The sequence below is a fragment of the Paroedura picta genome, chromosome 8 (assembly GCF_049243985.1).
Source record: "Paroedura picta isolate Pp20150507F chromosome 8, Ppicta_v3.0, whole genome shotgun sequence".
Lineage (NCBI taxonomy): Eukaryota > Metazoa > Chordata > Lepidosauria > Squamata > Gekkonidae > Paroedura > Paroedura picta.
The window spans coordinates 100,736,431-100,758,991 of NC_135376.1; the positions used below are offsets into that span (position 1 = coordinate 100,736,431).

General features: G+C 47.4%; 1 protein-coding gene across 5 annotated transcripts in view; it reads left to right on the forward strand.

Annotated features, from left to right (window-relative positions):
• WDFY4 (WDFY family member 4) overlaps positions 1 to 22,561 on the forward strand; it is a 305,701-nt gene that overhangs the window by 217,398 nt on the left and 65,742 nt on the right. For all 5 annotated transcript variants that reach the window (XM_077350999.1, XM_077351000.1, XM_077350998.1 and 2 more), the window contains 3 exons: positions 12,534 to 12,682; positions 14,855 to 14,975; positions 15,966 to 16,051. In XM_077350999.1, the coding sequence (XP_077207114.1) occupies positions 12,534 to 12,682; positions 14,855 to 14,975; positions 15,966 to 16,051 (356 nt within the window). The remainder of the gene's footprint in view (positions 1 to 12,533; positions 12,683 to 14,854; positions 14,976 to 15,965; positions 16,052 to 22,561) is intronic.

A 22,561-nucleotide genomic window follows, 5' to 3' on the forward strand; every position in this document is an offset into this window, starting at 1 on the left:
GTGTGTCTCCAATGTTACTCTGAGACTTGAGACAGGTTTCATGAAGATGGAGGCTAGAGTATGGCTGACTGCTTTAAATTACTGGCTTAGACTGTCCTTTTTCCCTCGTGGCCTTGCCCCACTAACAACTGAGGATGGCTATCAATCATCTTGGCAACGAAACATCAGAACTAAAATCACACTCTTGGGGTTCTCTCCTGAGCTCCTACTGAGTATGGGATATGATAAGGCCAAAAAAGTTGTTAAGCAGAGATTGACCGACATAGAACGCCAACAGGACCTAACAAATAACCCATCTTTCATTATTAGTGAACCCAATAGATATTCATCTTACCCTATGACATATCTGGCCAAGCTTGAAGTACCTAGTCATAGGAGGGCCTTCACTTTGGCACGCTGTGATGCCTTCCCTTCAGCGGTATTGGAAGGAAAATATAAGAAAATACCCTATACTGAAAGGAAATGCACCTGTGGCTCTGGGCATGTAGAAACCATGGGACATGTTCTCTTTCAATGTCGATTCTATAATGAGATTCGAACTAGTCTAATTCTTCCATTGTTAGGCAGATTCCCAGGGCGCTCAGGAGAATTTTACATTTCTCTGCTGCTTGCAGATATAGAAAACAACACAACTTATAGAGTTGCTAAGTTCTGCACAGCAGCGATCAAAATTCGCAATAGAATGGTCTGTTTTAAATGAATCTGGACAGCTGTGTCTATCTACCTTTTGTATTTTCTACCTTTTGTATTCTCTATATTTTAAGATGTTTTAATTCCTGGTTTTAATGGATGTTTCTTATGCTGGTCTATGACCGTAATAAAACTGTATGTATGTATGTATTTCTCCATGCAATCTTGATCCCAATTTGTGACTCCTCTAATCCCACCTTTCTCTTGATGTGCTCCGCATACAAGTTAAATAGGCAAGGCGACAGTATACAGCCTTGCCGAACTCCTTTCTCATATATATTTGTAAATAATCTTTCCAAGTAAAGATTATTCCTTTTAAACCTCAAAGTGCTGTGAGTCTGGATCTGTGCCTCATCCACAAAGGTAAATAATAACTGCATACCTTCAAAATGCTCTGTTACTCTGCAGCTTTATTTCTCTGGAGGGACTCAAGACCAAGCCAGGTCCAAACGTCCGGAAAAAAATTACATGTTGAATGGCTAGATATCAGGGGGGAAATTGTCACAGTCAGAATAGTTCAGCAGTGGAATTGGCTGCCTAAGGAGCTTCCCCTCCCTAGTGGTTTTTTAATGGATGCTTTTGGCTGATCCTAGATGGTTGCTTAAGGAGGTGTTGAGCTTCTCCTCCCTGGTGGTCTTTTCATGGATGCTTTAGGATGATCCTAGACTAGATGGCTTGCAGGATACCTTTCATCTCTATGGTTCTACTGGATTTAAATCTAGCTATTTTGCTGTAGATCAACACGTCTACTCTTGGAAACTGCATATACCTCACTTGACGGTCAAACCTCTTGTTAAAACCATTGAAAGGTAGAGCCAGGGCATGCCAGCCCAACTGACTTCCTCTTGGAAGCTGCAATGTCCAGAGAAAGCAGGTCAGAGGAGAAGGTGACTGCCTGCAACCTTTTGACAAAAAGGCAGGCAGCCCTGGCAGCCTCAGGTGACAGAAAGTCCGGGCCCAACCCCAAACAGTTTCATGAACTGCTGCTTTTCCAATTAAGAGTAACTCTGCCTAACTGCACAGAGAGAGCTCCCGGCCTGGTGTGTTTTTATTACAGTACTTGATTCCTTGTAGAGCGAAACAACTCAATTAAGGGGCTCCCAGGAGAAGAAGAGGAAGGCCAAAGCCTCAACAAGGCAGCTTGACACACATTATCTCACCGCCAACTTTCTCCGCAGGAAGCTGTCAGAAGTGCCAGGCACGCTCCGTGAGCAGCAGCCAAGTGGAGGCAGGGTTTTGTCAGAGCAGTAGGGGGGCCACGTTAGCTGTTGCATGCTTAGTTAGTAGGTGACAGTTCAGTTTGTCTGCTAGCCACGGAGCCAGAACAAGCGCTCCTAGGCCATGGCTATCTTCCAGCTGCTTGATAGCCTCTGTCACGACAGCAAACCAGTTTGTTGTCTGGGTTTCAGAATCCACCGTATGTTGTTTGTTTGCCTTGCACAGTTTGGCTTTCCAGAGACATCCAAAGTCTTGTAAAGTCCATTCTGCTCTGGAGTCTGGCAGTACTTTCCTGCCCCAACCCAGGGGGAAATATGGGATGTGAGGCTGGATCTAAGAGAGGGTTGCCTGAGGGCTTCCTAGAATCACAACTCTTCTCTCTTTGTGTGGGCAAACTGTGGCTTTCCAGATGTTCATGGGTGCTCTTCCTCCACCAGGCATTTGGTTGAGGCAGGCAGACTCCTGAAAAATGGTTTGTTCAGCCCAGGAACCTCCTTCCGGTCCCCACCATCACACCAGTCTGCCAAGGGATTTATCACTCTCATCAACTAGATACTAGAATTTCAACCCAGATCCAGAACCTTCCCGAAATTTCCCATTCTTCCCTAAATATTCCTCACTCATTTTGGTCTTTGTCATCCTAGAGCCATCAAAATCTTTTGTCATACCAATGAGAGGGCAGTCAGACCTTTTAAGTAAAGCCTGCCTCAGCCAATGTGACTTTTCACTACATATGTGGCTAGGAAAATCCCTTCACCTGGGCATTCCAATTGGTCTCGCTGGTGACTTAGGAAGGATCCCTCCAGATGCCCAACTTGAATGGTGGCTCATTCACGTTGCTTTGCTCCTTCACCCTGCGCTACCCATGTCCAGATTGGGAACTATACACCCTTGCTGCCCCTTTTTCTCTGATACTTGACTTATTTCCTCCTTGTTTCTTTCTGCATATGTGTGTTAATGTAATTGCATACAATATTTTATTTGTCTTATGTATTTTTCTTTAATAAAAGAACATTCTTTATTTTTAATATTTGTTGTCTGCCTTGGATTCCTAAAAGGGGACAATAACCTTGTAAACATAGGCAACAGGTTTCCCTGGTTACCCCGTTTTGCATAGCCAATTCCTGAATTTTAAGAGCATTTTGAGTAACAGACCATTCCCTGCCCTTTCAAATGGATAAAGAGAGCAGTCAAGTCCCCTTTCAATCTCTCTTCTCCAGGCCGAACATTCCCAAGTCTCTCATAGGGCTCGGTCCCCAGGCCCCGGATCATCCTTGTTGCTCTCCTCTGTACCCTCTCCATTTTGTCTACATCTTATTGAAGTGAGGTCTCCGTAACTGTACTCCAGGTTATATTGATACCTTGTCAAAAGTCAAACTGAAATCCAGTTAACAATATCAACTGAGCTGCCATGATCTAGTAACTGGGTCAAAGAAGTAAACCAGGTAGTCTGGCAAGACCTGTTGTAGACGAATCTGTGCTGACTTTGCCAGATCAACAAATTGTCTTTCAGATGTTTGCACATTGCCCCCTTTTAATATCTGCTAGATGTCAAAGGTCCTGTGACCACAGTCATGTTTTGGGAACAGGTATCAAGGAAAGCCAAACCACGTGTTGGAGGTTCGTCAATAAAGAAATAAAGATGGTGTTTTTTGAAGACTACTCTTTTTATGTTTTTTTTTAAACTGACACTGAAACATTGATTGAAAAGCAGTGAAGTTGGATTGCTAGCCTCCAAGTGGGACCTGGAGATCTCCCACAATTACTACTGATCTCCAGACTACAGGGATAATTTTTCTTGGAGAAAATGGCTGCCTTTGAGGGTGGGCTGGGTGGCACTGGGATTGCTCTCCCCACACTGCAACCCCAAATGTCCAGGAATTACCCAACCAGAGTTGGCAACCCTTTCAAGCTGAGTTCTTTGTAGTTTCTGATCCCAAATTCCTCAGTATTTTTAGAACTTAAGCTTTTGGTTTTCCATTTTGACACAGGTCATCTTCCATATTGTAATTTTAACCAGAGAATAAAGAAGTTGGGGATATTTATGTTTAATCTACATAAATACCTGTTTTAAAAAGTGCTGAGCCACACATCCTGCCCCTGGAAACATCTCGGAAGGGAATGGTTTAAAGTCACCTTTATATCGCAGGATGATCATTCTGCCCATTAGTGAACTGGGATGGCTGTCCTGCTCTGACGAGAGGCAGCCTTCGTTAATCTGTGCCAGTTTCAGGCTCTAGGCCTCATTAGGCAACAGCACAATTCCCTGGTGAGCTTACCCAGAGAACACTCTCTCCTTTGTACCAGGGCTGTCCCGTCCCTGGAATAACTGACTGGGACAAATGGCTGAGCTTGGTGGCTGTATTTACCTTTTTGTGTGCAGTCATTGGTGGAAGGGCGTCTTTTTAAACTGAGCTGATTAATCACATAGGCAGCTATTAGAGGGGGTCGCAGGTCTCCCAGGACACAAGTTTGTGTCCCATCTCACCTGTGATGCAGATCATAGAATCATAGAATCATAGAATCATAGAATCATAGAGTTGGAAGGGGCCATACAGGCCATCTAGTCCAACCCCCTGCTCAACGCAGGATTAGCCCTAAGCATCCTAAAGCATCCAAGAAAAGTGTGTATCCAACCTTGGCTTCAAGACTTCCAGTGAGGGGGCGCTCACCACCTCCTTAGGCAGCCTATTCCACTGCTGAACTACTCTGACTGAGAAAAACCTTTTCCTGATATCTAGCCTATATCGTTGTACTTGAAGTTTAAACCCATTACTGCGTGTCCTTTCCTCTGCAGCCAGCAGAAACAGCATCCTGCCCTCCTCCAAGTGACAACCTTTCAAATACTTAAAGAGGGCTATCATGTCCCCTCTCAACCTCCTTTTCTCCAGGCTGAACATTCCCAAGTCCCTCAACCTATCTTCATAGGGCTTGGTCCCTTGGCCCCAGATCATCTTCGTCGCTCTCCTCTGTACCCTTTCAATTTTATCGATGTCCTTCTTGAAGTGAGGCCTCCAGAACTGCACACAGTACTCCAGGTGTGGTCTGACCAGTGCCGTATACAATGGGACTATGACATCTTGTGATTTTGATGTGATGCCTCTGTTGATACAGCCCAAAATGGCATTTGCCTTTTTTACCGCTGCATCACACTGCCTGCTCATGTTTAGTTTACAATCCACAAGTACCCCAAGGTCTCGTTCACACACAGTGCTACCTAGAAGCGTATCCCCCATCCAGTAGGCATGCTTTTCATTTTTCTGACCCAGATGCAGAACTTTACACTTATCTTTATTAAATTGCATCTTGTTCTCATTTGCCCATTTTTCCATTGTGTTCAGATCTCGTTGAACTCTGTCTCTATCTTCCGGAGTATTTGCCAGTCCTCCCAATTTGGTGTCATCTGCAAACTTGATGAGTAGTCCCTCCACCCCCTCATCTAGATCATTAATAAATATGTTAAAAAGTACCGGGCCGAGCACCGAACCCTGAGGTACCCCGCTACTCACCTCTCTCCAGTCTGATGAAACACCATTGACAACAACTCTTTGAGTGCGGTTCTCTAACCAATTCCCTATCCACCTAACTCTCTGAAAATCCAGATTGCAGTCCTTCAACTTATCCATCAGAACATCATGGGGAACCTTGTCATTGTCATTTACTAAAATCCAAGTAAATGACATCAACCAAATTTCCCCGATCCAGCAAACCTGTTACTTGGTCAAAAAAGGAAACTAGGTTGGTCTGGCAGGACCTGTTGGAGACAAATCCATGCTGACTTCCTTGGATCACCAAATTGTCCTCCAGATGTTTGCAGATCGTTCCCTTTAATATCTGCTCCATTATCTTCCCCACAACAGAGGTCAGACTCACTGGTCTGTAGTTTCCCGGGTCATCCTTCCTCCCTTTTTTGAAGATCGGAATAACGTTTGCTCTTTTCCAGTCCTCCGGGACATCTCCAGTCCTTAAAGAGGTTCCGAAGATGATGGACAAGGGCTGTGCAAGTTCTCTGGAAAGTTCTTTGAGTACTCTCGGGTGCATTTCATCTGGACCAGGGGATTTGAACTCATCCAGTGCAGCTAAATGCCTCTCGACCACCTCTCTATCCATGTTAACCTGCCACCCAGACACTATCCTTTGGCTACAACCATCTCTAGATGTGCCTAAACACATTGACCTGTGGGAAAAAACAGATGTAAAATAGGCACTAAGCCTTTCTGCTTTCTCTGCATCTTTCGTTAGAGTTTGTCCATCCGCACCCAACAGCGGGCCTATTGCCTCCTTTACTTTACGTTTGCTCCTCACGTAACAGATGGTGCTGTGTATGCTGTGCAGCATAGAATCATAGAATAATAGAGTTGGATGGGACCTCATGGGTCATCTAGTCCAACCCCCTGCACTATGCAGAACATTCACATCGCAATCGCTCATCTACTGTAACCTGCCACCCCTTTGCCTTCACATAATCACCCTCTCTGTCAGATCTAGCCTCTGTTTAAAAATTTCCAAAGATGGAGAACCCATCACCTCCCGAGGAAGCCTGTTCCACTGAGAAACTGCTCTAACTGTCAGGAACTTCTTCCGGAAGTTTAGACTGAATTTCTTTTGAATTAATTTCATCCCATTTGTCTGACCCTCTGGGACAAGAGAGAACAATTCTCCTCCATCCTCTATATCAGTGGTCCCCAACCTTTTTATCACTGGGGACCACTCAACGCCGGGGACCACTCAACGCCTTTTACTGAGGCCCGGTGGGGGGGGGTAGTTTACTCCTCTACTCTCAACCACTGCCCTAACGCTCTCTGATCGCTATGGTAATGTTTAAACATCCCTTCAAAATAAGATACAGACACGCCACAACAATGAACATAAGGAACATTTTATTTTCATGGAAATTTTAACTCATAACAATGACAAGTCAATGGGAACCCTGAGCTTGTTTCTCTCCAACAAGACAGTTTGAATCCAGTGGAACCTTTAGGACTAACGAAGTATCTGAAGCTGCTGGGGGTGGGGCTCTTTCAGCATGTGAAATGGTGCATGGAGAGGGGAAATGCACCATGGGCTTGATCAGGATCCAGCCTTGTGACATTTTGGAATGGCTGAATAAATCTCTAGAATGGCTTCAGTATTCATGGGTCAGACCTGTGGATGCTGTAAAACCTTGTTTGGCCCTAAATTGGCAATCTCTACCAATTTCCCTGATCCACCATCATTTTGTGGAGGTGGGCTGCAATGTGAAGATGAAGCGGGGACGTTTCATTATGCTGATGGAAAACTTTGGTCTGGATCCAATCCCATACAACAACAATAAAGCCCCTTTATTATCGTGTCATTTTCCTACATTTTGTAAAATGCACAATGATAACATCAGAGTCTATGCATGATGAAAGGCACAGAAAAATCTCAAAAGCAAACTATTCATCTGACCCCAAAGGCTTGCATTTAAAGCCAGGATAAACCACCCCAGTGGTACATGTAGCAGCTCAATGTAGTAAGCATCTTTGATTTTGTCTCCATAAACCACAATGTGTCAATGTGTGATGGTATGGTCATTGCTGTTTCCCAAAGTGAAATGCAAAGGCTGTAATGGTATTGCTTCTGCTGTTGACGATCTTTTAAAAATGCCAAAGGTACAACAAGGATTATTATAGTCAACAAGGAACTAACATGCTTTTCAGACACATCCTCACCCAGTTCCAATTGCCTTTGAGTCCAGGGCTTCTCCTCAGGCAGGTGGGGTTGCAGGGGCCGGGAAGGGAGGCAGCCGGCAAGCAAACGAGCGCTCCTTAATTGCTGGGACTCCAGGTGGGCGGGGAAGCCGAGGTGGCGCTTCTGCTCAGCCAGACTAGCTTGCTGGGGCCGGGAAGGGAGGCAGCCATCGCCAAGCAAGTGAGCGCAGGCGCGGAGCTCTGCCGGATCGTGGATGAAGTAAAGGGCCGGCGGGGGGAGGGGGGGAAGGAATCCTCCGTGGCCCACCTGCAGTTAGTCCGCGGCCCACAGGTTGGGGATCGCTACTCTATATGGCACCCCTCTCAATCCTCTCCTCTCTACGCTAAATGGACCAAACTCCCCCAGCCTTTCTTCATACATCTTGGTCCCCAAACCCCTCACCATCTTTGTTGCCCTCCACTGGACACTCTCCAGTTTGTCAACATTATTCTTCAATTGGGGTGCCTAAAACTGAACACAGTACTCCAAGTGAGGCTGAACCAGGGCAGAGTAAAGCGGTACCATCACCTCTCATGATCTGGACACAATACTCTGTTTGATACAGCCCCAAATCCCATTTGCCTTTTTTAGCCACCGAGTCACACTGCAGACTCATGTTCCATGTATGGTCTACTAAGACTCCTAGATCCTTTTCGGACATGCTACTGCCAAGACAAATCTCCCCCATCTTATATTGGTATTTGGTTTTTCCGACGTAAATGCAGAACTTTACATTTGTCCCTAAGAAACTTCATTTTATTCTGTTTAGCCCAATTCTCGAGTCTATCAAGATCATCCTGTATTCTGTTGCTGTCTTCAGTTGTGTTTGCTACCCTCCCAGTTTAGTATTGTCTGCAAATTTGATAAGTATCCCCTCTAATCCTTCATCCAAATCATTTATAAAGATGTTGAACAACACAGGCCCTAGTACAGATCCTTGGGGTACTCCACTTGTCACTCTTTTCCAAGAAGATGCTGAACCATTAACAAGTATCCTCTGGGGTACGATTTGTCAACCAGTTATTGATTCACTTGACAGAATTCGGATCCATATCACATTTTACCAACTTGTCAACAAGAATATCATGTGGAACTTTATCAAAAGCTTTAAAGGTAAAGGTATCCCCTGTGCAAGCACCAGGTCATGTCTGACCCTTGGGGTGACGCCCTCTAGCGTTTTCATGGCAGACTCAATACGGGGTGGTTTGCCAGTGCCTTCCCCAGTCATTACCGTTTACCCCCCAGCAAGCAAGCTGGGTACTCATTTTACCGACCTCGGAAGGATGGAAGGCTGAGTCGACCTTGAGCCGGCTGCTGGGATCGAACTCCTAACTCATGGGCAGACAGCTTCAGACAGCATATCGCTGCCTTACCACTCTGCGCCACAAGAGGCTCTATCAAAAGCTTTACTCATATCCAGATAAACTATGTCCACAGCATTCCCCTGATCCAGCAAGGTAGTCACTTTCTCGAAAAAAAAGAGAGAAGGTTGGTCTGACGTGACTTAGAATCATAGAATGATAGAGTTGGAAGGGACCTCATGGGTCATCTAGTCCAACCCCCTGCACTATGCAGAACACTCACATCCCAGTCGCTCATCTACTGTAACTTGCCACCCCTCTGCCTTCACAGAATCAGCCTCACCATTAGATGGCTATCTAGCCTCTGTTTAAAAATTATTATTATATTATTATTATATTTATATGTATACCCCGCCTCCCCCCGAAGGCTCAAGGCGGCTTACATAACCCCGTCCCCTAAAACCATAAAATGACAATAAAAACCGATAATTTACAGTAATGGCTACAGCGATGGCGTAATCTACTCATTTGCTCTCCGCATCCTCAACTACGGAGGGGGGTGACGTTCTGTACCGCCAGTTTGTGAGGGGGGGGGGGCTGATCTTCTTTCCGCCCAGCCTCAGTTATAAGCCTGGCGGAAGAGCTCCGTCTTACAGGCCCTGCGGAATGCTGGTAATGTCCAAAGATGGAGAACCCACCACCTCCCGAGGAAGCCTGTTCCACTGAGAAACCGCTCTAACTGTCAGGAACTTCTTCCGGATGTTTAGATGGAATTTCTTTTAAATTAATTTCATCCCATTGGTTCTGGTCTGTCCCTCTTGGGCAAGAGAGAACAATTCCGCTCCATCCTCCATATGGCTTCCTTTTAAAGACTTGAAGATGGTTATCAGATCCCCTCTCAGTCGTCTCCTCTCTAGGCTTCTTGCGAAACTTGTGCTGAGTCTTAGAAATCACAACTCTCAGTTCCAGCCGCTCAAGGACCGAGGGTTTGATTATTTGTTCCAAAATTTTGCCAGCTACAGATGTCAAGCTGATGGGTTGATAATTATCCAGATCCTCCATTTTCCCTTTCTTGAAGATGGGGACAACATTTGCCCACCTCCAATTGTCTGGCACCTCAACTGTTCTCCAAGAAGTGTCAAAAATAATGGACAGAGGTTCAGAGATGACATCTGCAAGTTCTTTTAGTACCCTTGGATGGAATTCATCTGGCCCAGAAGACTTTGTTTCATTTAAAGAAACCAGGTCTTTGTGGACTGGTCCAACAGTGTTCCTAGGCCACCATTCCCATCCCCCATGTTGTGTTACGTTTTTGCCACATTGATCACCATTTCCCTCACAAGAGAAGACTGAGGAGAAAAAAAACCAGAGTTATTTCTATTGAACCTTTTGGAGGGCAGGGTCCACAAAGATCATAGAGTTTTATTTATGTATGCTACTTCTGCAGCCAGAATTGTTTTTGCTTCTAAATGGAAGAGCCCTGATATTCCCTCAACTGAAGAGTGGTTAAGAAAACTGACAGACTATGCTGAAGTTGCCAAATTGTCTGCCATCTACAAAGATCCCGATCTTGGAAAATATGCAAAGCAATGGACATTGTTTTGGAATTATATGAAAAAAACTATCCAGACTTTGCAAAGATTTGTAAAATTTAACATAGCAACAGCAGGTTCTAAGCATAGTTATGTCACAGATTTAGGTTTACTATTTCATCCTTGATGCGTGCACCAGGTAGGCAGCAGACCTCTCGAGACAACAAGTCTGGTCTACACACTTTGGCCTCTACACCTCTTTGCAAGGAATCCCCAATTACCAGTACCTGTTTCTTCATACCCTTGGGAGCAGAACTAAAACTCTTTCTTTTGGGGGACTGTGAAGTGTTTTGAGGAGTCGTGGGGGAGAAGACCTAGAACTCTCACCTGTGGGGGACTGTGACTTTTTTCCTGGTCTACACTGGGGCTTGTTCTTCATGGGGGATTGCACATGCTCCTGGGTTCCTGAATCAACCTCTTCAGGCAGACCTCGGAACCGATTGCTGAGCATCAGTGGGTCAGAACTCTTTTTTCTTCTACTCCTATGTGTAACATTCTTCCAATTATTGCCCTCCTGTATTAGGTGCTCCTGATTTTGTTTTGATAGATTTCCCTCCTCCTGCAGTGTAATCAATCGTTTCTCTAATCTCCTCCTCCAGCAGAGCCACTAATTTGCACTTGCTGAATTTGTAAAAATTGTCCCCTTGAGGTAAAAAGACAAACATTCCGCAGATGGTAGATGTCACTGCGCAACCTTCTTCAGTCTTCATGCCACTTTGATTCCTCTGAACTGCTCCACAGTCCTACACTTCACTGAACCCTTCGGCTTGATCGTCAGGTGAAAAGCCAACAGCCAAGAGTCCTTTAGCTCTTGCTCTTGGTTCCTTACAGAATATTCTGGTTTAATCCAGACCCCAAGAGTCCTTTTGGTTTTGTTTGAATTGCGCACGCCAAAGGCGCACCTCTGGCAAGCAAGAGCCTTTTATAGCACAAAGGCCTACTCAGCAGAGAGCGGAACTAGCAGTCAATTTCTGAGTCAGCTCCCAAGATAATGCTCTCCTTCTTCTAGCTCCTCACGAGCTTAGATCCTAGCACTAGCATCAGAAATGCGTAATTACCATTGGCTAGTTCACAGGAACCAGCCTGCTACTGGTTGTTGCAACTACCCAACCAGAATGGCTTAGGGCCATTCACAGACTTTGGTAAGAACCTCTGAACTTCTATAGGTTCGGGTGGTAGGCTGTTGTCTTAGTTCAGTTCTGTGGGATCAATCAAGAGCTGGTGTTTTGGAACATGAGTGACTCCAGGCTTTAGTGAACCCACTGTTCAGTAGAGGGCACTTGCAAGCAGCTGTTATGCCTTTGGCCTTGGACCTTTTCTGCATGGTTTATTTGTCTGAGTTTTATTGCTGTTGGCTTCTTCTTTTGGGGGGAATTGCCATGGGTTTCTTCAGGCTCTTCCAAAACTTGCTATGCTGCGATGTTTTTGGAAAGGTCACAGCAGTGGCTGGATGGTTGCCATGCGGGTGGGGAAGTTTGGCTTGGTCTTGGTGGCAGGTTGCCGCTTGCCCAGTTTCAGCAGCCATCTCCTCCTGCTTTGTCTGGGGGAGACCAGAGGGGGCAAAGGGGTCCTGGGGAGGCAGCCATTGGTGATGGAGTGATGACACTTCTGGGAAAACTCTGGAAGTGACATCAGCCTTCTCTTGGAATCAATGATTCCTAGAGAGCTGTGATGTCACTTCCAGATTTTTCCTGGAAGCCCCAAAGGCCTTTATTTTATATTTCTCCTGTCACTGCCCGCAGCAGTAGTGGTGAAAAGGAGCAGGGAATCACCCACCCCCACCCTCACCAAGAACTGGCGATCCTATCTAAAATTGGTCGTTTTGCTGAGTAAGTGGATTCACTTGATCTGGATGGAAAAAGAGGAGACATATAACAGTATCTCTATTTTTATATTTGTAAAATTATGGAGAATATTTATTTATTTTTCAACTTTTATTTCACCCTTTCCCCAAAAGGCTCAGAATGCAGAAAGAAGTCCACAGTTGTGTAGGTGACGTGTTTTCTCCTCCCTTCTTCAGGTCACAAGTAGAGAATCGCTGGTGATTGTTCAGGGCCACGTGGCCCTGGAAGGAGTGCTCCTCTTTGGGCAGAAGCATTTCTACCTTTGCGAACACTTTGCTCTGTCTCCCCTCCGAGATGTTTCCTGCACAAGGCACGGCCTGTCCAGGTGAGCGATGGACTGTCTGGAGCAGCTCTTGGTAGGGCTGCCGGCGCACAACGGGGAAAGGCCTGGAGGTTTGGGGCTTGGGGGAGGGGGGAAGATTACTCTTAGATTTTAATTACGTGACTCTGAGACATGCCATAGTCTGCCTGCTAAAGTTGCTGATTCTTTTAGGAGAATTGCCTGGGAATAAGGTTCCACCTGCAGATTGGCTAACCTTTGCACAGTGCCTGGGCACAAAATGGCTGCTGCAGCAGAGGATCTGCCTTCCTAAGTGCAGTGAGGGCCTCTGGATGGCTCCCCGTCCCACACAAAGCATGTGGAGGACCTGGTCACACACAAACAGGAAAAAGACAAACCGGGGAGATTATATGTGTGAGGTAAAACAGGTTAAAAGTGTACAGCCAGACTGACACCTGTGGGAGTGATGAACATTGCCTCCTGAAATTCCAGGTTAGGTAATCAATTCCAGGTTGTAGAAGGTCTTGGGGACAGAACCTGTGGAAGACAGGGTTTGGGCAGGGGAAATATGTTTGCAGGATATAATGCCTTAGAGGCGACCTTCTAAAGCCGTCCTTTTCTCCAAGGGAGGTGATCTTTGTGGGCTGGATAGCAGTTGAAATTCTGCGAGGTTTCCAGGTCTATATCCAAGTCACCATTGCCCTGCTGCTTCCACTGGCTGGTTTGCTCCAGATGCAGAGCCCGTCAGAGGGTGCAGATCTACCTGGATTCTTGCACGGACTCAACATCTGAAAAAGTGTTTGATTTTTCAACTGCCATCTTGAGAATGCATCTAATGATTCTTAGTTGAAAAGAGAACATTTAATGTTACATTAATCACTATCTGTCTCTGTTAGGTAGCCCACATGAGATGCGATCTGATAATGGGCATGCTATGGCTAGGCACCAAAGCAAAGAGTAATAAAGAAGAAGAAGAGTTGGTTCTTATATGCTGATTTCTCTACCTGAAGGAGTCTCAAAGCGGCTTACATTTGCCTTCCTTTCCTCTCCCCACAACACATACCCTGTGAGGGAGGTGGGACTGAGAAAGCTCTAATAGGACTGCTCTGCTAAGAGAACAGCTCTAACAGGACTGTGACTAGCCCAAGGTCACCCTTCTGTCTGCACGTGGAGGAGGAGCAGGGAATAAAAGCTGGCTCTCCAGATTAGAGGCCGCTGCTCCTAAATCCTACGCCAAGCTGGCTGTGCAACTATGCCCAGGTATTTTTAATTAGGGAATAAATATAATATTGAGGCTTTCAGGAGGAAAGCTGTTTGTTTGTTTGTTTGTCCCTTGTCAAAAGTAGAGGCCAAGAGAGGAAAAGGCGAAGGAGGAGGAGAGAAATAAAGTTTTGGCGGTGAAGCAGTTCCTTTAGACTCGCTTTATGTCTCTGCCATAAAAAAAAAAAGTCAAACTCCCATTTTCTTTGCCCACATGTGCATCTGCATCCGTCTGCAGTCCCCTTTGTTGGCTTCGTTTGTCAGATATAGACTGTGAACTCACGCTGAACACATATCCATTTGTGTCATCCAGCATACTCCAGGCACTTATAAATGCAGTGACACTCCGACACTTCCCGTGTCCTCTTCCATCCAGGGTCCTGGACAGGATTTCCCAGCCACGATACTAGGGTGCCACATGGTACCACAAAGGCCCCTCAATGGTACCGCAGTGTGGGGGTTTCCAAAATGGCAGGTGGGGAGAGCCCTCCCACCCTGTGCCTGCCATTTCCTGCCCTGAGTGAAGAGGAAAGAAAAAGTTGTTTAAAATTTCTACTCTTATTGGGACAGGTTGACCTGCTTCCTCCCAAAGTGACCAATGATGGGCCTAGAAGGGGCTATTTAAACCTTTGCAGTTCGAGGCTCCTCTCACTTCCAGGGGGTGTGGCAAGGAGACATAGCCTGCTGATATCACTTCCTGGTACCTTGAAGCCTGAAAAATATTCCAGCAGTACCTCCATGGTCAAAAGCTTGAAAAAGGCCTGTTTAGGATAATACATACCTCAAACATGATAGATGGAAATAGGATTTAGCCGTCCCTAAAATTAAACTTAGTTAGGATTTTGGAATTTCAGATTTGAATTGTAACCAAATCTCATTTTTGCTGTAAATAAAATGTACACAGCTGGAAATGCTTGCCTTCTTCCTAAGATGCATCCCTCCTCTTGTTCCTTCTAGCATTAGTGATTCCTTCATTTATAGCTTGTGCCACAGTGAGCATGCCATGGGGCAGCCGGCATGTTCCCGCTACTTGTATGATGATATTAAAGAGATCCTCCCAATGCGCTTCCTTCTTCAGGTAAGGAGCAGCTGGCAGCATGCCCCCACTGGGCAGACTGGCACCCACACGCAGCTTTTCTGGCTTCCACCAAGTGTTTTTAGGCTTCCCTGTGGCCCTCAGAGCAGGCCAGCCGCATCCCTGATGAGGACGTGGCGTGAAGGGGGGTGGGCGGGCGAGCGGGCGGGCGGGGGGGTCCCCACGTGGGTACTCGCCAGGGAGGAGGCGGCCAGGCGATGCTTGCCTGCGGGGCCCACAGGGAAGGCCCACAGGGGAGCTGGGGACTCGGCAGGGAGGGGGGCGGTGGGCCCCGGGGGCGGGGGGGAGGGGTCGCCATGGCTCACCCTTTCAAAGCCTGCTCTTACGAGCGGGCTTTGAAGCCTAGTAAGTAATAATTCTAAATAAGAGCTTTTTTATATATATATTTAATTCTAAATAAGAGTTTTTCACTACCTGCAGGAGTCCCAGAACAGCTTACAAACACCTTCCCTTTCCTCTCCCTACAACAGACACCCTGTGAGGGAGGTGGGGCTGAGAGAGCCCTGAGAGAACTGTTTTGAGGGAACAGTTCTAAGAGAACTGTGACTGGCCCAAGGTCATCCAGCTGGCTGGGGAATCCACTCCACTGCTTTTAACTACTATACCACACTGGCTCTTGATCTTGGATTAAATAGATCTTCCCAGTCAGTGGGAGCCACTGAATTTCCTGAGGAGATGGTAGAGTCTCTCTGGAGGACAGGAGTCCTCTGCAGTCTCAGGGTCCTCCAGCCCTGGGAAATTGCCAGCATACAGACTGGATGGGACCTAGGTCTGGCCCCTGAGTTTTTTGAACCATTCTTTGGTAAGGATCATTCTTATTTGATACTTAACACCTGAAATGGGGACGGTACTAGGTAACAAAAAGTTTTTTAAAAATTGTACATTCTTTGGTCTGAAGCCCTTTAAGCTTTGGAGGCCCATTTCTCAGTCCTTTAGAAGTTCACCAGGCTGTCCCTGGGTTTGTCCTCACAGGAGGTGGCCTTGGAAATCTTCTTCAGAAGTGGATATTCCGTCTTCCTGGTATTCCACAACAGCAACCGGAAAAAAACTCTGAAAAGGTATCGACCGTCCATGAGAACTTGCAAAACGATAAGGGTCATAGAGACTTGTCCCAAGGTCTTCTCCTGGTTTAGCTAGGTCACTCTTTTATACACCGACTTGCCATTTCCTTGAGAACTTTATTCTGCAGTGGGAGGAAGGCACATCTACCCGAAGTCACGGCTTACAATCAGGGAAGGCACATCTGTGCTGAGGCAGTCTGGCCTTGATTGGCTGTTTCCAGGAGGATAATAAGAGAAGAAAGAACCTACCCTAGGCTATAATTAACATTTAAACAATTTAACAATAAATAGAGAATCACAGAACCATAGAGTTGGAAGGGGCCATACAGGCCATTTAGTCCATCTAGTCCAACCCCCTGCTCAATGCAGGATCAGCCCTAAGCATCCTAAAGCATCCAAGAAAAGTGTGCATCCAGCCTTTGCTTGAAGACTGCCAGTGAGGGGGAGCTCACCACCTCCTTAGGCAGCCTATTCCACTGCTGAACTACTCTGACTGTGAAACACTTTTTCCTGATATCTAGCCTATATCGTTGTACTTGTAGTTTAAACCCATTACTGCGTGTCCTCTCCTCTGCAGCCAACAGAAACAGCATCCTGCCCTCCTCCAAGTGACAACCTTTCAAATACTTAAAGAGGACTATCATGTCCGCTCTCAACCTCCTTTTCTCCAGGCTGAACATTCCCAAGTCCCTTAACCTATCTTCATAGGGCTTGGTCCCTTGGCCCCAGATCATCCTCGTCGCTCTCCTCTGTACCCTTTCAATTTTATCTACGTCCTTCTTGAAGTGAGGCCTCCAGAACTGCACACAGTACTCCAGGTGTGGTCTGACCAGTGCCACATACAATGGGACTATGACCTCTTGTGATTTTGATGTGATGCCCCTGTTGATACAGCCCAAAATGGCATTTGCCTTTTTTACCGCTGCATCACACTGCCTGCTCATGTTTAGTTTACAATCCACAAGTACCCCAAGGTCTCATTCACACACAGTGTTACCTAGAAGCGTATCCCCCATCCAGTAGGCATGCTTTTCATTTTTCTGACCCAGATGCGGAACTTTCCACTTATCTTTATTGAATTGCATCTTGTTCTCGTCATAAAACAACCAAAACGGCCTCCAGATTTAAACTGTTTTCAAAGTGGCATTTTCATCAGTGGTTGTTTTTCCAACGACTTAATGTTTGCTGATGATAAAGTCCTTCACTATGATCTTCTTCACAGAATTTAAACAATATATATATATTGGCTTTTGGCTCAAAGGTATGGGGAAGCTTAGTCAAAAGACATGTCACAAGAAAAGAAAGAGGCTCCCTGCTTGGCTCCTCTCCCCCCCCCCTTCAAGAAAAGAAAGAAAGAGGCTTGGCTCCCCCCCCCCTTCTGAACTATCCTAACCACATGCAGAAGACTTTCCTGTTTCAATGGGGAGGGGGGGGGGGAGAGAGTGGAAGACCCGAGTTCAAAGCAATCTGAATTCAACAGGATTGACAATGGAATAAACAAAGTAAGTGCAGACTCTGCCAAGGTCTTCTCCTGGCTTAGCTAGGTCACTCTTTCACACACCGACTTGCCATTTCCTTGAGAACTGTTATCTATATTCTTTGCTTATTCGGTGGGGGGAAGGCACATCTGTGCTGAGGCAGACTGGCCTTAACTGGCTGTTTCCAGGTGGAAACAAGTCCCGCCCACCCCTGTGTCACCAAGCTCCACCCACCCCAGGCACCCACAAGGCTAGGTTTGTCACTGTATACATCAATGGGATAACAATGGAGAAAGAAAGGATATCTGTGTCCAGGCCTATCATCTGTGACTCATTTCTGGTCCCCCTCTGAAGTCTGAGGCTGTGAGACAGCGTAAAGTCTTCTGCTTCCAACAAGAAGAATGTAAGAAGAGCCCTGCTGGATGAGACCAGTGCTGGTCCATGTGATCCAGCATCCTGTTTTAACATAGAGGCCAACCAGTTCCTCTGGATGCCCAGGTCTTTCCCAGCTGTTGCCTCCCAGCTCTGGAACTCAGAGGCTGGGGGTTCCCTTCAGCCACCATGGCTAGGAGCCACTGATAGTCTTCCTTCCCTCCGTGTATCTGTCTCATCCCCTTTTGAAGCTACCTAGAGCTCACGGAGCGCAAATAACTTTAGCAGTGATAGCTGGTTGTGATCTCTGGCTGCAGATTTATTCTGTTTTCCAGCCTTTAGGGAAGTATTTGGCCCTTAGAGGTGAGGGTGCAGCAGCCTCTTGAGAGGCATGATTATGCCCTCAGTATCCTGGATCCAGCTTGCATGTCGAAGAGCTGAGATTTGCAAAGCAATGCCTGGGGAAGTAATTGGGTGCTGTCACTTGGGTGCTGGGTGATTCCTGGTCTGAGCCAGCATTGTGTGCAGTTGTTAGCAGCTGACCAAAACTAAACCACAACCAAATCTGTAATAAATATGAAGACATGAAGCTGACTCATACAAAATCAGACTCTTTACCCATCAAGGCCAGTCTTGTCTACTCAGGCTGGCAGCAGCCCCCAGGGTCTCAGGCTTAGGCTTTGCCCATCACTTACTGCCTGGTCCTTTTAACGAGAGATGCAGGGTTGAATCTGGGACCTTCTGCGTGCCAAGCAGGTGCTCTGCCACTGAGCCACTGCCCTCCAAAAAACGAATTCTGCTTGTAATGAATCAGATACTTGTTCTGTCAAGGTGTCAGGTTTCTTCATTGCCAAGAAAACACTGTTTTTGACTGGATGCAAAAGACAGACTTTATTCTAGATCAAGCAAGAGAACACAAACATAAACATTGTCAGCTCTGAAGTTTTAGTGCAGTTACACAGTATATAACCCCTTTGCCCAGTCCCCCTTGTGGGATCCAATTAACATGGGAAGCTTCAAAGGAAAATCAATCCAGGCAGCTGGGATCTCTCCATGAAAACCAAGGACAGAACCCAAACGGGGAGGTGAGAATGTAGGAGGCAGGAGAGGACAATAAATTCTCTAGAGTCAATCGACCCATCTAACCATAACATACGCGGGCCTACCCTTGTCTCTAACCCGGAAGTTACAGCTGGTACAGAATGCAGCTGCACGGGTCCTCACTAAATCATCTTGGAGGTCCCATGTTCAGCCTCTGCTGAAGCAGCTGCACTGGTTGCCAGTTTGTTTCCGGATTAGGTTCAAGGTTTTGGTATTAACCTTTAAGGCTATACGCGGCTTGGGTCCTGCATACTTGAGGGACCGCCTATCTCCTTATGCCCCCTGCAGGGTACTTCGCTCTGCGGGTAAGAATTTGCTGATGATCCCAGGACCCCGGGAGGCACGCCTGGCCCCGACAAGGGCCAGGGCCTTTTCGGTCCTGGCCCCTACCTGGTGGAACGAGCTCCCTGAAGAGCTGCGGGCCCTGTCGGAGCTCTCTGAGTTCCGCAGAGCCTGCAAAACGGAGCTCTTCCGCCAGGCGTTTGTCTAAGGCCGGGTGATGGCCCGGGGCTAAGATCGGACCCCTCTCCCCGGAGGGGGGAGGCCAGTACTAGACTGACCTGGTTCCCCAGATTGTTCCACCCTATGCCCAATTATCCATCCGTTCCCTTCTGCTCATCCAGTGTGCCTGTACGGGAATAGTTTTTTAATCGCCATCATTGTGACTCAGTCATTATTTTAATGGGGTTTTAATGGGGAATTTTAATGGTTAATATATTGTATTTGTATTGAAACATTATGAACCGCCGCGAGCCGGTTTCCGAGAGCGGCGGTCATACAAATCAAATCAATCAATCAATCAATCAATCAATCAATAAATAAATAAATAAATAAACAAACCATGGCAAACAGAGGCATGCAGATGAAAAATAAACAACATTCCAGTCAGCTATTAGACCTTGTCCAGACCCAGGGATCTTCAGGCGAGAACTGGAGATTCCACAGCTTTTACAGACGAATGCTTCAATGAATGCCAATATGATTTACAGTACAAAAGCAGTTCCCCAGCCTGGGCCATTGACACATCAAAGTGGCATACACAGGGTCCAGTAGCACCTTTAAGACCTTGTTCAGGGCGTGAGGCGTCAGCTTGCACTCGACAGCTCACGCCCTGAATATATCTTTGTAGGTCTTAAAGGTGCTACTGGACACTGATTTTATTGTGCTACTTCAGACCAACAGGGTCTGAATAACCATACACAGGATGAGGGAGGGGGATGATGGCAAAATATACTTTAGACCAGTGGTCCCCAACCTTTCCGAGGCTGGGGACCGGCAGGGCATCGGGCCGCGCCCCCGCGGACCGCGCCCGTGCGGGCCACGCCCGCGGATCGGGCCGCGCCCGCGGGCCGCACCCACGGATCGGGCCGCGCCCACGCCGCGCCCGCGGATCGGGCCGCACCCGAGCCGCGCCCGCGAGCCGCGCCCGGGCCGCGCCCACGGGCCGCGCCTGCAGATCGGGCCGAGCGGGCGTGGCCCGCACAGGCGCGGCCCGGCCCTGATTCCCTCTCCCCGCCTCCCGCAGTAAGAAGCTTCCCGGGCCGCAAGCTTGCGGCCTGGGAAGTTTTTTACTGCGGGGGTGGGGCGGGGAGAGGGAGCCGCGGCCCAGTGCCATGGCCTTTGCGGCCCGGCACCGGGCCGCGGCCCGCAGGTTGGGGACCACTGCTTTAGACTAGCGATCCCCAACCTGTGGGCTGTGGACCACATGTGGTCCTTCGACTAACTGGAGGTGGGCCCCGAAGGACGCCTTCTCCCCCCCCCCGGCCCTTTACTTCATCCCCCCCCCCAGCCCTTTACAACACACTTCATTGTTGTGGCGTGTCTGTATCTTATTTTGAAGGGATATTTAAACATTACCATAGCGATCAGAGAGCGTTAGGGCAGTGGTTGAGAGCAGAGGAGTAAACTACCCCCCCCACCGGGCCTCAGTAAAAAGCGCTGAGTGGTCCCCAGTGATAAAAAGGTTGGGGACCACTGCTTTAGACCACAACCATTTGACAGAACCAACCTGGTTCTGACATTCTCCCACATTTAAAAATACCCACTCCCTTCTTTTACTTTGAGGATAGACCATGCCACCAAAACTTTCACTATAGAACCAATACTGGAACAACTCATAATAACAGAATTTCAAAACCTCTAAACCCTAAATTGACAGCATAAAACTTCCATGGCAAATAAAAATAAAAGGTCAGGAGGAATATGTAATTTTAAAACAAGCCTCATAGGATACAAGGCCAGTGCTGTCTACTCAGGCTGGCAGCAGCTCTCCAGGGTCTCAGGCAGAGGAATTACCTACAGTCTTATTACCTTTTTCCTCGAGATGCTGGGGCTGGATCCGGGGACCTTCTCTGTGCCCAAGGCAGATGTTCTAGCACTGAGCCTGGGCCCTGCCCCTAAATCAGGGCTTCATGCATGGACACGTGTGAAGCTGCCTTCTACTGAATCAGACCATCAGGGTCAGTAATGTCTTCTCAGCCTAGAAGCAGCTCTCTGGACTCTCTAGGTCCCACTGTGGGGTGGGTGGGCATGAAAGCCCTGGAGGGGCTATGGCTGCCAGCCCTGTTAAAGGGAAATGCTGGGGATTGAACCTGAGACCTTCTGCATGCCAGGCAGAGGCTCTGCCACTGTGCTGCTGCTCCTTCCCAATAAAAGCTACTGGGATTTTTGAAGCAGAATTGATTGAGATGAGATTATCATGGTGAACTGTAGGTCTCACGGCGGTTAACAATAAAATATAAAATCAAAGTAAAATCCCATCAAATCCCATAAATACCCCATTATTATAATAAAAGATGGCATTCTATTCTATAACTCTCCCCGCTTTCCCCACTTGTTCAGAGAGAGGTCGGGCGTTAATTCTGTAAGAGAGAGAGGAGAGAAAGGCTGGCCGATGGATTAGGGATCTTGGATGGAACCCGGGCTCTGCCCTGGCCTCAACCATATGCCTGGCGGAAGAGCTCCGTCTTACAGGCCCTGCGGAAAGATGGTAGTTCCGACAGGGCCCTTAGCTCCTCCGGGAGCTCATTCCACCAGGTTTGGGCCAGGACAGACAAGGCCCTGGTCGAGGCCAGGCGAACGTCCTGGGGGCCCGGGACAGTCAGTAGATTCATACCCGCAGAGCGGAGAGCCCTGCAGGGGGCATAAGCAACCAAACGGTCCTGCAGGTAAGTAGGACCCAAGCTGCGTATGGCCTTAAAGGTTAATACCAGCACCTTAAACTTGACCCGGAAACAGACTGGTAACCAATGGAGATGACGGAGTACCGGCTGAATATGGGCCCTCCAAGGTGTCCTAGGTGTAAACTGCATGGAGCTTTTATTCCAGCCCCAGATCGATTCAGTCCCTGCCCTCTACACAGAATGCGATTTCCGTTTGGATTTTGGGCAATTTTAATTTTCCTTCTGCAGCAAGAAGGATTGATCCGGAGTGACCCTACCTTTATTGTGCGAAATCTCAGACTGCTTTTAATCCTGAATATCCATTTGGGAAAGAAAGCTCCGTGGTAGAGAACCTCTGATAGGTCATGTGACGCGCTTGCCTTAAAGGAGAAGCC